At 47.1% G+C, this 13,190-nt stretch overlaps 1 protein-coding gene across 4 annotated transcripts in view; it reads left to right on the forward strand.

Moving 5' to 3' along the window:
- Positions 1–12,838, forward strand: part of usp32 (ubiquitin specific peptidase 32) — a 66,923-nt gene extending 54,085 nt beyond the window's left edge. For 2 of the 4 annotated variants that reach the window (XM_082504234.1, XM_082504235.1), the window contains exons 23-35: positions 1,867–2,041; positions 2,791–2,942; positions 3,204–3,245; positions 4,824–4,935; positions 5,014–5,198; positions 5,286–5,470; positions 5,781–5,867; positions 6,283–6,403; positions 6,959–7,150; positions 7,274–7,499; positions 7,599–8,053; positions 8,141–8,233; positions 8,601–12,838. In XM_082504234.1, the coding sequence (XP_082360360.1) occupies positions 1,867–2,041; positions 2,791–2,942; positions 3,204–3,245; positions 4,824–4,935; positions 5,014–5,198; positions 5,286–5,470; positions 5,781–5,867; positions 6,283–6,403; positions 6,959–7,150; positions 7,274–7,499; positions 7,599–8,053; positions 8,141–8,233; positions 8,601–8,774 (2,199 nt within the window). In that variant the 3' untranslated portion in view covers positions 8,775–12,838. The remainder of the gene's footprint in view (positions 1–1,866; positions 2,042–2,790; positions 2,943–3,203; positions 3,246–4,823; positions 4,936–5,013; positions 5,199–5,285; positions 5,471–5,780; positions 5,868–6,282; positions 6,404–6,958; positions 7,151–7,273; positions 7,500–7,598; positions 8,054–8,140; positions 8,234–8,600) is intronic. The other 2 variants (XM_082504236.1, XM_082504237.1) reach the window with 1 other exon arrangement.
- The last annotated feature ends 352 nt before the right edge of the window (positions 12,839–13,190 follow it).

A 13,190-nucleotide genomic window follows, 5' to 3' on the forward strand; every position in this document is an offset into this window, starting at 1 on the left:
CAAAGAGAGCACAAAGGCTCGTCTCACATTTAGCCAAAAACATACTGATGATGGCTTCTGGGAAAATGGACTGACGAGACAAAAGTTGAACTTTCTGGAAGGTTTGTATGGGCTCAAAATGTGGTCATAAATATTTTGTACTTGTAAAAAAGATTTGTGTGTGGACTTAGCCCAAAAAAACCCTGCAAGTTACAAGTACGAATTTTGACCCTATTTTTCTTCCTTTAAGCTGATTGGTCAATGTCATGTCAATCACAAATGTAACAATCCAATCAGAGAACAGATGGGTTTGGCTGTCGGAGGGGCGCTTTTTTTGAACTGCAGGTCCTTGAAGGGTAATCTCTATATAAATATCCGATAGCAGCTAGGTCCCCTAACTTTCAGCAGCTGTTGAAAGGATAAAGTTGTGCTATATCAGTGGTTAGAAACACATCATTACTTTAGGATTAGTCTAACACAAAGTCAGAGCTGACCCAGGACCATTGCTGTGAGTCACAGCGCGCAGCATAAAAGTCCTTTCACATCGGACGCAGGATGTGCTGCTAATGCTAACTGCTAACTAAAAGCAAAGGATCCAGAATTTGTTGCTGGCTGCTGGGCTCTGTGGGTTTTTGCAGCAGCTCTACCTGTACTAGATGCACCTGCTCCTTGTCTTTTCTATCTCTGACTTTATGTGAACTACAAGAGTTTGTGGGTTTTTTTGCTAGTTCTTCAAATGTTCAATAAAAACATGTATGCTAATTCATAACGAAGAAAGCTTTGTGATGAAGACTGTCATTTCCAAAACACTGCCCGCCCCCACCCCGCGGTCCGCAGCGCTGTTGAAAAGGCTGTGGAAGTCCCTGTATTAAACACGTAGACCTGTGACACAAAAATCACCAAACTCGGACGACCACAGACTGTTTTCCTTCGTGGTGATGAAGGAAAACGCTGGGTTGGCATGTAAAAGGGCATTTATTCCCTTCAAGGACCTGCAGTTCAAAAAAAACGCCCCTCGACAGCCAAACCCATCTGTTCTCTGATTGGATTGTTACATTTGTGATTGACATGACATTGACCAATCAGATGAAAGGAAGAAAAACAGGGTCAAAATTCGTACTTGTAACTTGCAGGGTTTTTTTGGCTAAGTCCACACACAAATCTTTTTTGCAAGTACAAAATATTTGTGACCACATTTTGAGCCCATAGGTTTGGGTTGCGTTACATGTGGTGTATAACAGACACAGCATTTTCTAATAAAGAACATGACAGCAACAGTCAGACAGGGTGGTGGGAGTGTGATGGGCAGGGGCTGCTTTTCAAAAACAATAAGAAAGGTATGAAAACAATCCCTTTATGCTAAAACACTCATTGTCCTCACTTCTACTCACTTCAAATCATATTTACTGTCTTTTTTTATACTATTTATTAATTTTTCTGAAACTGTAGGTGTCTGCAGTGGCACAAATCACATTTTATCTGTTGCTGTTTAGTTATTTGTTACCACAACCAAGAAAAAGAAAGAAAGGATGTCTTCAGAGGGAAGGACTTCCCCGTGTTGTTAAAGTGGCATTAACTAGTAATGTTCTTATAACGGTACAATAACTGTAGCTGAACTATTTCAGCTAACTCTGTTGGGAGATAGATGATAAAATTGGGTAAAACCTGAGAAATGGGGGATAGGCCGGCTCTGACTTCTATCCTCAGGCTTTGTGGTCTCAGCTGAAAAGCGAGCCCTCCCCTCTTCAGAGGGATGTCGATGTTCATTCACAGCCTTTGCGATCTCTTTGTCTGAATCGGAGGATAAGGCACCGTATTGATGTTGGGATTTACAGAATTAACAGCGTATGATCTGGTGACGGTCTGCTATGCTTTCTCCACTCTCAGGCGTGGGAGAATCACCTGCGTAGGAACCGCTCCATCGTGGTCGACCTGTTCCACGGACAGCTCAAGTCTCAGGTGAAGTGTAAGACCTGCGGCCACATCAGCGCTCGCTTTGATCCCTTCAACTTCCTGTCTCTGCCTCTGCCCATGGACAGCTCCATGCATCTGGAGATCACCGGTGAGCAGGCCGATGAACAGAAATCAACTGTGCTTAGAGTTAATGCTGCAGAACTGATCAGTGTTAGTGGTTAAAGCTGGAGGCAGACAGGCTAGCACTGGGCTGGACTCCCTTTTTGCTTCAGAATAAAATTCTTAGCGTCTCAGATTTTGGTCCTTGTTGACATGATGGAATAACACAGTTGCTGCAGATTTGTTCTCCCACCACATCCACAAAGCTGCTCCACGAAACTGACATTAGGTCGTTCTGTAGGTCATTTTAGTGCATTGAACTCAATGACAGGTTTGAGAAACCAGTTTGCGATGATTTAAGCTTGTATCCTGCTGGAAATGGCTAGTTCGTCTTGTAATCGGAAGGTTGCCAGTTCGAGCCCCGGCTCCGACAGTCTCGGTCGTTGTGTCCTTGGGCAAGACACTTCACCCGTTGCCTACTGGTGGTGGTCAGAGGGCCCGGTGGCGCCAGTGTCCGGCAGCCTTGCCGGAAGTGTGACTGTACACAAATGTTTCCAGCCTGGACGTAAGACCTGACCATGTTTCCCTCGTTCTGTCAGCAGCCTGTTTGAAGCCCTGCAGCAGTAATGTGTCCTTCTTATAGGAGGTCCACCTTTCGCTGTTTCATTCTCTCACACTCTGCTGGATTTGTATTTTTTTTTTAAGTGAATCTATAAAAATGTGCTGTGTGGTCATTAAAACCTATTTCTTTGTTAAAGAACAAATTCTGAACGGTGCTATGCTGCGATGTGTCTGTAGTTATCAAGCTGGACGGCTCCACGCCCGTGCGCTACGGCCTGAGGTTGAATATGGACGAGAAGTACACCGGGCTGAAGAAACAGCTGAGTGAACTGTGCAGCCTGAAGCCCGAGCAGATCCTCCTGGCTGAGGTCCATTCTTCTAATATCAAGGTATTCGCACCACGCTGACGCTAAACGCCTCCTCTCTCATCTGTGCGCCATGCAGCAGAAGACGGCATTAAAATGAAGGATTCGTTGAATCGTTTTGTCTCGAACCTTTGCAGTCACTGCTTGTTTGTCTTCGCTCATCTAGGTTACGATTTATACTTAAAAACTACAAATGTGTGTGAGTGATGCTCATATCTCGTAACACTGCTGGCCTCATCCTCTCCTCAGTGAGACATGATCACGTTATGTTAATGTTCCTCACAGTTTGGTTCAGACGTGCTGACAGCAGCGATCAGGAAAGCCACGGTACGTGCATAATCGAAGCGTGTGGGTCGGAGCCACATTTTGGCCGCGTTGTCTCATTGGTGTGTGGAAATGTTGCTGTGGTGGTGGAGGTGGTGGTCGCTCTCCTGGACGACATAAAGGGCCCGTCTGTGGCAGGCGGTGTGGTTGGTTCTTGGTGGGGGCGTAATGCTGTGTTCAATCCATGACCGTACACACTCACACTTAGACCCTGGTGAAAGTCATACGTTACTAACTCTAACCTTGTAGTGTTTTTAACACGAGACTCTTTGTGTTAAAAACACTCATTTGTCTGTCAGTCCACATGGTTACGTTTCCTCTGTGAGGTGTATTTTGTGTCCATAATAAGAATCTTGATATTTTAGGCGATCGTATGCGGCGCAGTGAGAGCGCTCCAGAATTAACGGCTGAAACGTCGAACACGATCAAAGATAAAAAGTGCCAGAGGATGTGAGTGCTGCTGCAGCACGTCTTCCAGTTGTTATACGGCTGCATGGAAACACGCAGCTGCTGCTGCAGATAGTGGTGCCACGGATCACGGTTGATCCGAAATCCGAACCGATCCCACTCCACGGTTCGGTACGCACGTGATCCGAAGACTCGGGGGGGGGGAAAAAAAAGTATGTGTATGGTGCGCGTGGTCAGTCTGTCAAGCGATAGTTATGGTCAGCGCCAGCGGTCCAAGTAGCGGAGCAGAGGAGTTTGCGGCATTTAAGCAGCCCTTTGCTGCCCAGAGTGGTAGATACAAAGCCCTGCACTGCCCTATGGATTACATTAGATTAGATGAAACCTTATTTATCCCTCGGGTGGGTTCCTCCGGGACATTCAGTTTCCAGTAGCACAGCACCCACAGAAGTTGCAGAATGTGAGCAGAAATATACCAAATATACACATTTATAAATGCAGAGAATACAAAAGGGATAAATAGAATAAATAGGAATAAGAATACAAGGGAACGGCACATTTTAAGTATTGTGAGTCTGTTACACCGTTGGATATTAACAACAACTATTGCACAGTGAAAAGGCACTACAGCTACTTGTTCCCCCCTCCTCTGTCCCCGTTTCCCCTCCAGCGAGGAGTTAAACAGTTTGTTGGCGTGTGGGACTTTTTAAGTCTGCTGGTCCTTGACGTTGGGAGAAGCAACCTGTCACTGAACAGACTCCTCTGGTTGTTTATGGCCGTGTGCAGAGGCTGCCCAGCATGGTCCATAATGTCCATATTGCACCTTAATTTGTTTTTATATAAGTGCCTGGAACGAGTCTTCAGTTGAATGATTTTTAATAGGCAAAAAATACTTGAATAAGTAAACGGCGAGTAGAATTTTTGTCTTTTTTTTCTATTTTTGCTGATCCGAAAATTGATCCGATCCGTGACTTTAAAACCGTGAGAGTTTTGATCCGTTGCACCACTAGCTGCAGACGCCATTTAGCACCATCTACGTGAACGAGAGTTAAAGTCCTACCAAGGTTTTAGATGTGTGGCACAAACCGGCGTGTAATGAACTCGTAGTTCTGCTGAAATGTTTGCATGTAGGCGTCTTTATTGCTGCAGTCTTATGTGCTGACCTTTGGTTTTCAGAACTTCCCTCAGGATAACCAGAAGGTCCGTCTGTCTGTCAACGGCTTCTTGTGTGCGTTCGAGGTCCCGGTGCCGGGTTCACCAACATCACTGAGCTCGCCCACGCTGACAGGTGTGTCATCTTACACATGTCTGCGCACTCACCAGAGAGCTACCTGCGAGTTTCTCATTTTCTCCCCTCCTCCATCAGATATCACACCTATAGCCAACAATACAGCTGCCAATGGGCACGTGGGCAGTAAGCTAGACCTCATCCCTAACGGTGGGCCCTGCAGCCCTGAGACGCCTCTGACCAACGGGGTCGCCAATGGACACATCACACCGGTGCACGAGAGCCCCTTCATTGGATACATCATCGCTATGCACAGGAAGATGGTGAGAACTCGTAGAAAAAACTAATGCAGTGTCATTTTTATGGTTGTTGTAGACGTAACACGTAAATGTTTGTGCCCCCCGCTTTAGATGCGCACAGAGTTGTACTTCCTGTCGTCTCAGAAGAACCGACCCAGTCTGTTCGGCATGCCGCTCATTGTTCCCTGCACTGTGCACACCAGTAAGAAGGACCTGTACGACGCAGTCTGGATCCAGGTGTCCAGACTGGCCAGTCCCCTGCCCCCACAGGAGGCCAGCAACCATGCCCAGGACTGGTAATTTCCTCCTACGAATCTCTTTATTAGAGAAACACTCGTGTGATTCTGTTGAGTAACATTCATCTGAAGAAGCATTTACCCTCTCGAGTGTGAACCTGAGCGAACTTCCAGACTCTCCTCTGTTAAACTGAGGCAGCAGGTCTGTCCGGACGAAGTCTCTTACACAATCAGGATCAGGTCGGATCAGCATCAGCTGTCTAAAGCTTGATCCGTGCCACTTCCCTTGTTTAGTGTAATTTAATTTTGGAAGGAAAAAATAACTTTGCTGACAAGTTTGTTGACATTTTTGTCTTCCTTTAACTTGCAGTGATGACAGCATGGGCTATCAGTACCCCTTTACTCTGAGGGTCGTGGGCAAGGATGGAAACTCGTGTGCCTGGTGTCCGTGGTACAGGTAAGAGCGTTTCGGATACAGACACTCGCGACTAAAGCCGTTTTCACACACGCTCTGCAGCTCTGAGGTGCACGCAAAAGCTCAGCTGTGTGACGCAGCCGAACTCTAATCCTCCAGCCCCCAGCGTGCAAATGCTGCAGCTAATATCTACGATAGACGCCATGCACGCCGTCTCCTGCTGAATTACAATACTGGAAATACAGAGTTTTGTTGTTTTTGTGTGCTTAAAGTGAGAGTGCAGCTGTGGCAAAATAAACCGAACCTCATTGTCCTGAAGTTCTGTGAAATTCAGGCTTACATACAGCTTAAAGTGGGAGTAGCACATTTTGATGCAAGATTATGACATTTGATTTGTTGTAACCGTGTTCTGTAAGCAAAACTCACACATCTGTACTGCACATCTGTGTGTTTGCAGGTTCTGCAGAGGCTGTACGATAGAGTGCACAGAAGACCGAGCTTCTGTAGGAAATGCTTACATAGCTGTAGACTGGGATCCAACTGCCCTGCACCTCCGCTACCAGACCTCCCAGGAGAGGGTAAAGGATACATGCACGCACGCACGCACGCACACACACACACACACACACACACACACAGCACCAATTCAGGCAGAGAAAAAGTCACTTCGAGTTAGAGCAGTAATGGAATTTCTGTGAAAATGGTGCTCGCTGTCATTGACGTCATCATTTGTAAACACCAGCTTTCCTCGGGGCAGGAGGAGTGATGAGCAGCAACACTGCTTTCATATTTCACACCGTCATATTAGCAATTCTACATCAGGGTCCAGTTGTCCTCATGTAATGATCGCTGTGCAAACCAGAATATGGTGTGATTCAGAGTATGGCCACACGGAGGCGTCAGTGAGTCAGTAAATGTCAGATTAAAGTGTCCAGACTCCTTCGAGGTGTGTTGGTAAGTGCTGTGGTTTATGTGAATTCTAGGAAAAATGAGTTTCTGAGCAGTAAAACTTGTTAGATGCATTAAAGTTGCACTTTGCTTGGCTCTAAAACGACACCTGGTAGCTGTTTCCCCGAGTGTCTGCTCTCGTGGTCCATTATCCTCCGTCATGCATCGCGCTCCTCTCCCTGCAGATTGTGGAGGAGCACTGCAGTGTGGAGCAGTCTCGGCGAGCTCAGGCTGAGCCCATCAGCTTGGACAGCTGTCTGAAGGCTTTCACCAGCGAGGAGGAGCTGGGAGAGGACGAACTCTACTACTGCTCCAAGTGCAAGACCCACCGACTGGCCACCAAGAAGCTGGACCTCTGGAGGCTGCCACCCATACTGGTCAGGAGCAGACTCGTGCATCTGAGTGTTTTATGTGAAACGATGCGTGGGTGTTGGTAGCATTTAACGTTCTCACGTGAAATAAATTTAGAGACGGCGTCTGACACGTGTTCACTTGTGTAGATTGTCCACTTGAAGCGCTTCCAGTTCGTGAATGGTCGCTGGATCAAGTCCCAAAAGATCGTCAAGTTTCCACGGGAGAATTTTGACCCCAGCGCCTTCCTGGCTCCCAGGGACCTCGAGCATCGCTGCCTCCACTCCCGCAGTGAGAGCGAGGATCTGCTGAGGGTCGGAGAAGACAATCTGTCCTCCATCTCTGCACCCGCTGGCTTTGGCAACCTCCCCAAAGGTACGGCATGTCCAGTAAAGACTTTCATCACTGTTTGTGTTTTTTAAAGAATGTGAAAATTGAAGTGCTAATGCTTTAACACTGCTGCTTCCCCAACAGCTTCCCCAGCTTCAAGCAGGAAGTCTGCTCCCTCTCTCAGCCGGAACAGTAGCCCGTCTGGCAGCCCGAAGGCCGGGAGCGGAGGCCGCAGACCAGGTCGGTTGCGCCTTCCCCAGTTGGGCAGCAGACATCGCCTCTCCAACAGCAAGGAGAACCTGGACGGAGCAGCTAATTCTGAGGCTGAATTGAGAGACGATGCACCGCAGGCGGACCCAGAGGGTTCAGCAGCAGGAGGAGCGTCAGGGCTTCAGGGGTCAGGAGAGGGCGTTGCATCAGAATCGTCCTCCGGTAGTGAAGCATCCAGCAGCCACTGTGACGTGGTCCTTGTGAACGGAGACAGCAACGGGCTGTGCTCCGACTGCAGCACAGAGAGCAGCACGGAGCCGGACGGCTCTCTGCTGCAGCACAGAGACAACATGTGTCTGGATGCCATATACAACCTCTATGCAATATCAGTAAGTCAGGCGCTTTGTGCACGCTGGCATACGGGCGGGGAGAACAGTCAGACAAGTCCTGAATGTTGTTCTGCTTCATCTCTCCAGTGCCATTCAGGAATATTGGGAGGAGGCCACTATGTGACATATGCCAAAAACCCCAATGGGAAATGGTACTGTTACAATGACAGCAGCTGCAAGGTAAGGCACCAGCACACCTCCACTACTGTCTGCAGGTACTAGGTAACTAGTTACAGCCTCCTACACATCCAGTACGACCTCCACAGACTCAGCTTAGAGGAGCACTGTGCAGGGAAACAGATGGTCCTCTTAAAGCTGTGCTGGTTTATGTGGGTTGTTTTTATTGGTTAAAGTGTCTCACACACACACACACACACACACACACACACACACACACACACACACACCTTTATCATGACTTTAACACATGCTGCTCTGCACACGCTGGGCACTCTTGTGTGATGTAAGGAAAAGTTTGGCTCTGTCGACACCCCAAATGCGACCACGCTGTAACAACACTCCGCTTTATTTGTTTTTTCATTTACAGGAAGTGCACTCTGAGGAGATCGACACCGACTCGGCCTACATTCTCTTCTACGAGCAGCAGGGAGTCAACTACTCCCAGTTCCTGCCAAAGATCGATGGCAAGAAGATGGCCGACACCAGTAGCATGGACGAAGACTTTGAGTCAGACTACAAGAAATACTGCGTCCTCCAGTGACCGCAGCTCGTCTTCCATCAGCCAGCACTACGCCCGCTCGCCTCTTTCAGCCTACTGCTCTGAACAGGAAGCGCCAGAAGATCTCACGAACGGCTGACAGTTGAACCGCGCGCGGTCTTTATGGCTGCTTCGCAGCACTTTCTAAACTCGACTGCAAACACGGATCGGTGAAAAGGTTTGCTAAGACAACAGCGAAGCCCCTCCCTGTGAAAGCACCCGACCGGTGCACTTTGCTGAGCCCGACGAACTCCCATCAGCTCCCACCCCGTGATCCTCGCCATGACATAGATGTAAAATATACTTGCACACTAACGCATCTCTGAATGTATGGCAGTACGGCCGAGTCATGCAGCGATGTTGCTTTCTTATCGTGCACTTATCACTTGTGATGTCAGGATTCAAAACAAAAGACGGCTTTTTCTACCCAGAGTCACGATTTGACCTGAGCAGGGAAAAACCGATGTGCTCCAGGCGTGAGTCCCTGCAGGCCTACGGATGCCAACTGTACACGGGGCCCAGCGTTCACTGTGTGCTGGAGTCACGTTTGGTGCCCGGGCAAGCTTTCAAACCAATGGTTCTGCTGAGGTTTTATTAGCGATAGTGTGAGCAGGAAAACACGCGTCATACGCTACCTCATCGCTTCCTGCATTCTTTCAGCCAACTGGACCCCAAAAGTCTGTGACAGTATTAATATCATGAAATGCTTCCTTTTAGTGTAGGAGACTCGGTACATGCATTCAGGAACACCCCCACAAAGACCCCCCTCGGGTCCTGATGTTCACATCAAATTCGGCACGTTTGCCAAAAGCTGTGTTTGGTCCTGCAGCTGCCAAATATCCACGGTGATTTGTGCAATGTTGACCAGTATGTAGCCACGACGACTGAGAACCTGGGTTTGTTGGGGACAGGTGCCATGATTTAAAAAGTTGTACGGTATATGTTTAAACGCTTTTTTTTGATTGTGTAAATGTGTCATTTTAGAGGATCTGCTTTATTTTTTTAGTTTTTCTTAGAGTTGCTTCAGGCTACCTAAAGGCCCCACCTGTAGACACCAGGCACATCTCCACGGGGCTGATGCAAACCTCTGCAGTTCTCTGCTGTCCACCCAAACCTGGACTTCCTGCGTCCATCACAGCCAATTATTTTACTGTTTGTTATTTTAAAAGTGTCAAAACGGAAGAAGCAGAGATTTTTTTATTTGCTCAAAGCCTGTAAACCACATTACCCATAATGCTATTCAGAATCCAACTTTAGCCTTTATTACTGTGTCTCATGTGGCTTCTGTGCTTACACTTCACTTTGCTCACATTCGAACGAGTCCCACAGATCGCTGTGAGTGTTTCTCACCTTGGCTACTTCGCACAGAGGCAGGGAAGCCTTTGTTAACCATGAGTGTTTCATGTGTTGCACTGTTGGGTTTTTTGTTTTTCACGCAACTAGAGCAGCTTTGCATGATTCACAGTTCAAGTACTTTTGGTTGCACCGTGCAAACGTGGAGTTGGAAAAGCACCTGGGTTCTAACTTCTGTCCCTGAAGCGATCATAGTTCATATATCTACTCTCAGTGAATTCATACAGACCTGATAAACCTTCCTGGACTGTGAGGTCAGAAGTCATGCTGTTTAATATGAGCAGTGACTTTTGCACCAGTGTGTGCACGATAGGAAATAAGGAAGAGCTCCTTCAGTGTCGAGTGCGGACGTGCACTCATAGATCGGACGGATATCTAACAAATATCTCCGATAAATTCCCACTCGTGTGATTTCTCTCCCCTGTCAGAGTTCACACACTGTGTCAGACAGTTTGTAGTGTACTGACACGAGTATTTCATTTGAGTGAGAGGCGAATGCAATGACCAATGGAGCGGCTGCAGAGGGTTGGTCAGTCGCTTCTCTCCGACTCCACATCATTACATTTTTAAAGCTTCCATCTTGTATTTTTGAGTTGTTTTAATGTGTAATAGGAACAGAGCTCCCTTTTAACAGCAGGCTCAGCCTCGGGTTCAATGCTGCTTAGCACACCTAAAACATGAGTGTATAAAGATGCAGTGAAGTATCGCTGCAGTGGTCCCACCTCCTGCTGCTTAGGGGATCATAGATGCTCCTGGAACACTTTTTAGTTTTAGGGGGAAAAAATGAATCTATGGATAACCACTTGTTGGCTAGCTCACTGGCTACAGCCTCCATAGGCTGGTATATTAGTCACTTGTGCACTTGGCCACATCTGCCCTGCCGTGTATGAGCAGCCTGCTTGTGAATGACACCACCAATGCAAGCATTCACCTTTCTGAGCTTTGTGGGTATCGAGCCTGGAGAGCCGTGTGAGGTGCCCCGTCCTGTGCAGTCTGATCGCTGCAGCAGGGGTGCTGAAACCACATATTTGTGAATGGGTACCATCAAAGCACAACACAAACTGTAAGGTCTTACTCCAGCTTCTGTATTTCCAGCAGATCTTAATGCCCAGTCTCAATAGACGGACTTTCACAATCTCATTTTAATAGCTTAGTGTTTCATATCTTAAACCAGTTTCCCCCTTTTCCTCAGCTGAGCCATCCAGTGGGCCAGCCACACCCTGATGGGTGTCCAACAAAAGCGAGTGACATGTCAGTGTAGACGGAGCAGTGTCCATTTTTAATGATTTCATTTCTTAGCTGCTGGCATAACGTTTGATGACTGGGATGATGGTTTCTGGTGGAAATGAATAAATATTTAAACTTTTTCAGGAAGTTCTATGAAAGTTTTAAGAAAAATCAAATAAGTGTCTTAGAACGTTTTCACCTTTTGCCGGGATGTTTTCAGGGAAATGATTTGGAAACAACCATCCCCCCGTAGACAGATGTGCTCACGTGTGGAAAGTAACCAAAGTCTGTTTGTGTGAGGAGCGTAAATGCATCGCTACACGACTGGAGCCAACGTTCGAGCAAATGATTTGTTTCTGTGGGTCAGAGTGCTGCCGTTCCTCCTTTCCTCTGAAGGTTTGGCTGCTTCGACGTGGCTGCTGAGGTCTCTTTGAGATGGACGAGCTCATGTTTTCACCGCGTGGTTCCAGCTGCAGAGTTCTGTGTGTCTGCTTTGTAGCAGCAATGGCGGAGCTCCTGTCACGTCAGGGGGCTCCGTCTAATCACTGTGAACAGACGGCAGACTGTCGATGGCGCCCGGCTTCGTCTTCTGGAGCGCAGAGCCTCGTCTCTGCGTTCGTCCCCTTTTTTAGCTGCTGTATTTGTGATGAGACGACTTTGTTATGGATGTACTTGGAGATAAATCTGTCACTGAATGAAACTTTATTTCCTTCTGCAAAGATCACATTTGTTGAACAAATGGAAATGTACATAAGAGTGTTATTTATGTTTGCTTGGCCAGCTCTTTTTCTTTCCCCCTCCACCCTCCTGCCGTCGCACTGAGCTGTAGACAGTGTCCAGTTTGTGTCTGTGGTTGAAGGTTATCACAGGACTCGAAGGAAAAATTGTCCCTTGAGAGCTCAGTTTGCAATGTTTGCTCTACTTAAAGGTGCAATAGATGTCAACTTCTTTCTTTTTCTCTTTGTTTCTTGGGCTGTGAATGTGCCCTCAAACGGCCGGTAGCGTAATCTCTTAGCAGAAATGTTTCATGTCGGGGTTACTTTCAGCACAATTTTTCTAATCCAGGAACGAGGATTTGACGCCCAGGGAAACTGGACTAGCACGGATTCTGTAGAACATCGGGCTAGCATCTGAAGCCCCGCCCCCCAGGAAGATTAGTTCACGGTGTCAGGCAGTGCGATCGACTACTGAGCTGTCTTTCAGTGTGTGTAGCTTCTTTTTTTATTTAAGTTCATATCTGTCTGATGTGAACCAGATGTGTTAATTTAATAAACTTTTTTGTAAGGTGTTCGTTGGAAGAAAGTCACATTGCACTGACATGAAAACGTGTACATAAACAAAACGTGTTTTGTAAATAAGCCAATGAAAACTATGTATTTGAATATGAACTGTACAAAATACTGTACCTGTAGTTGTGTATATGGAGTGATCCTGTTGATCTGTAACGAAATACCCAAGCAACAAATTAAATTCAGCAAAGGAAATGACATCAGAGTCGTTTTGTTGTGGTCACAACCCTGATCTGACACTTCAGGCAATTTGCGTAGACTTGTGAAGTAGAACAGCCTCGTTGATCATCTCAATTTAATGCCACAAGCAGGAGCAAAGCATCACACAGACAGAAACGATCCAACTCGATGGTGTCTCATTATGTTTGGCCATAAGTTGACTGAACTCCAACATATTTTTAAGCTCCTTTGTGTCAGGCTGTGTGCGGCAGGCAGGAATGGACCCGAAGCGCCGACTGCAGGAGGTCAAACTTAGAAACTTAGATTTATTAGAAAAACAGGAAACTAACTTAACCTCCTAAGACCCGAACTCTTTCACAGCATGCATTTT

This window comes from Aulonocara stuartgranti (assembly GCF_965226115.1).
Source record: "Aulonocara stuartgranti genome assembly, chromosome: 14".
Classification (NCBI taxonomy): Eukaryota; Metazoa; Chordata; class Actinopteri; order Cichliformes; family Cichlidae; genus Aulonocara; species Aulonocara stuartgranti.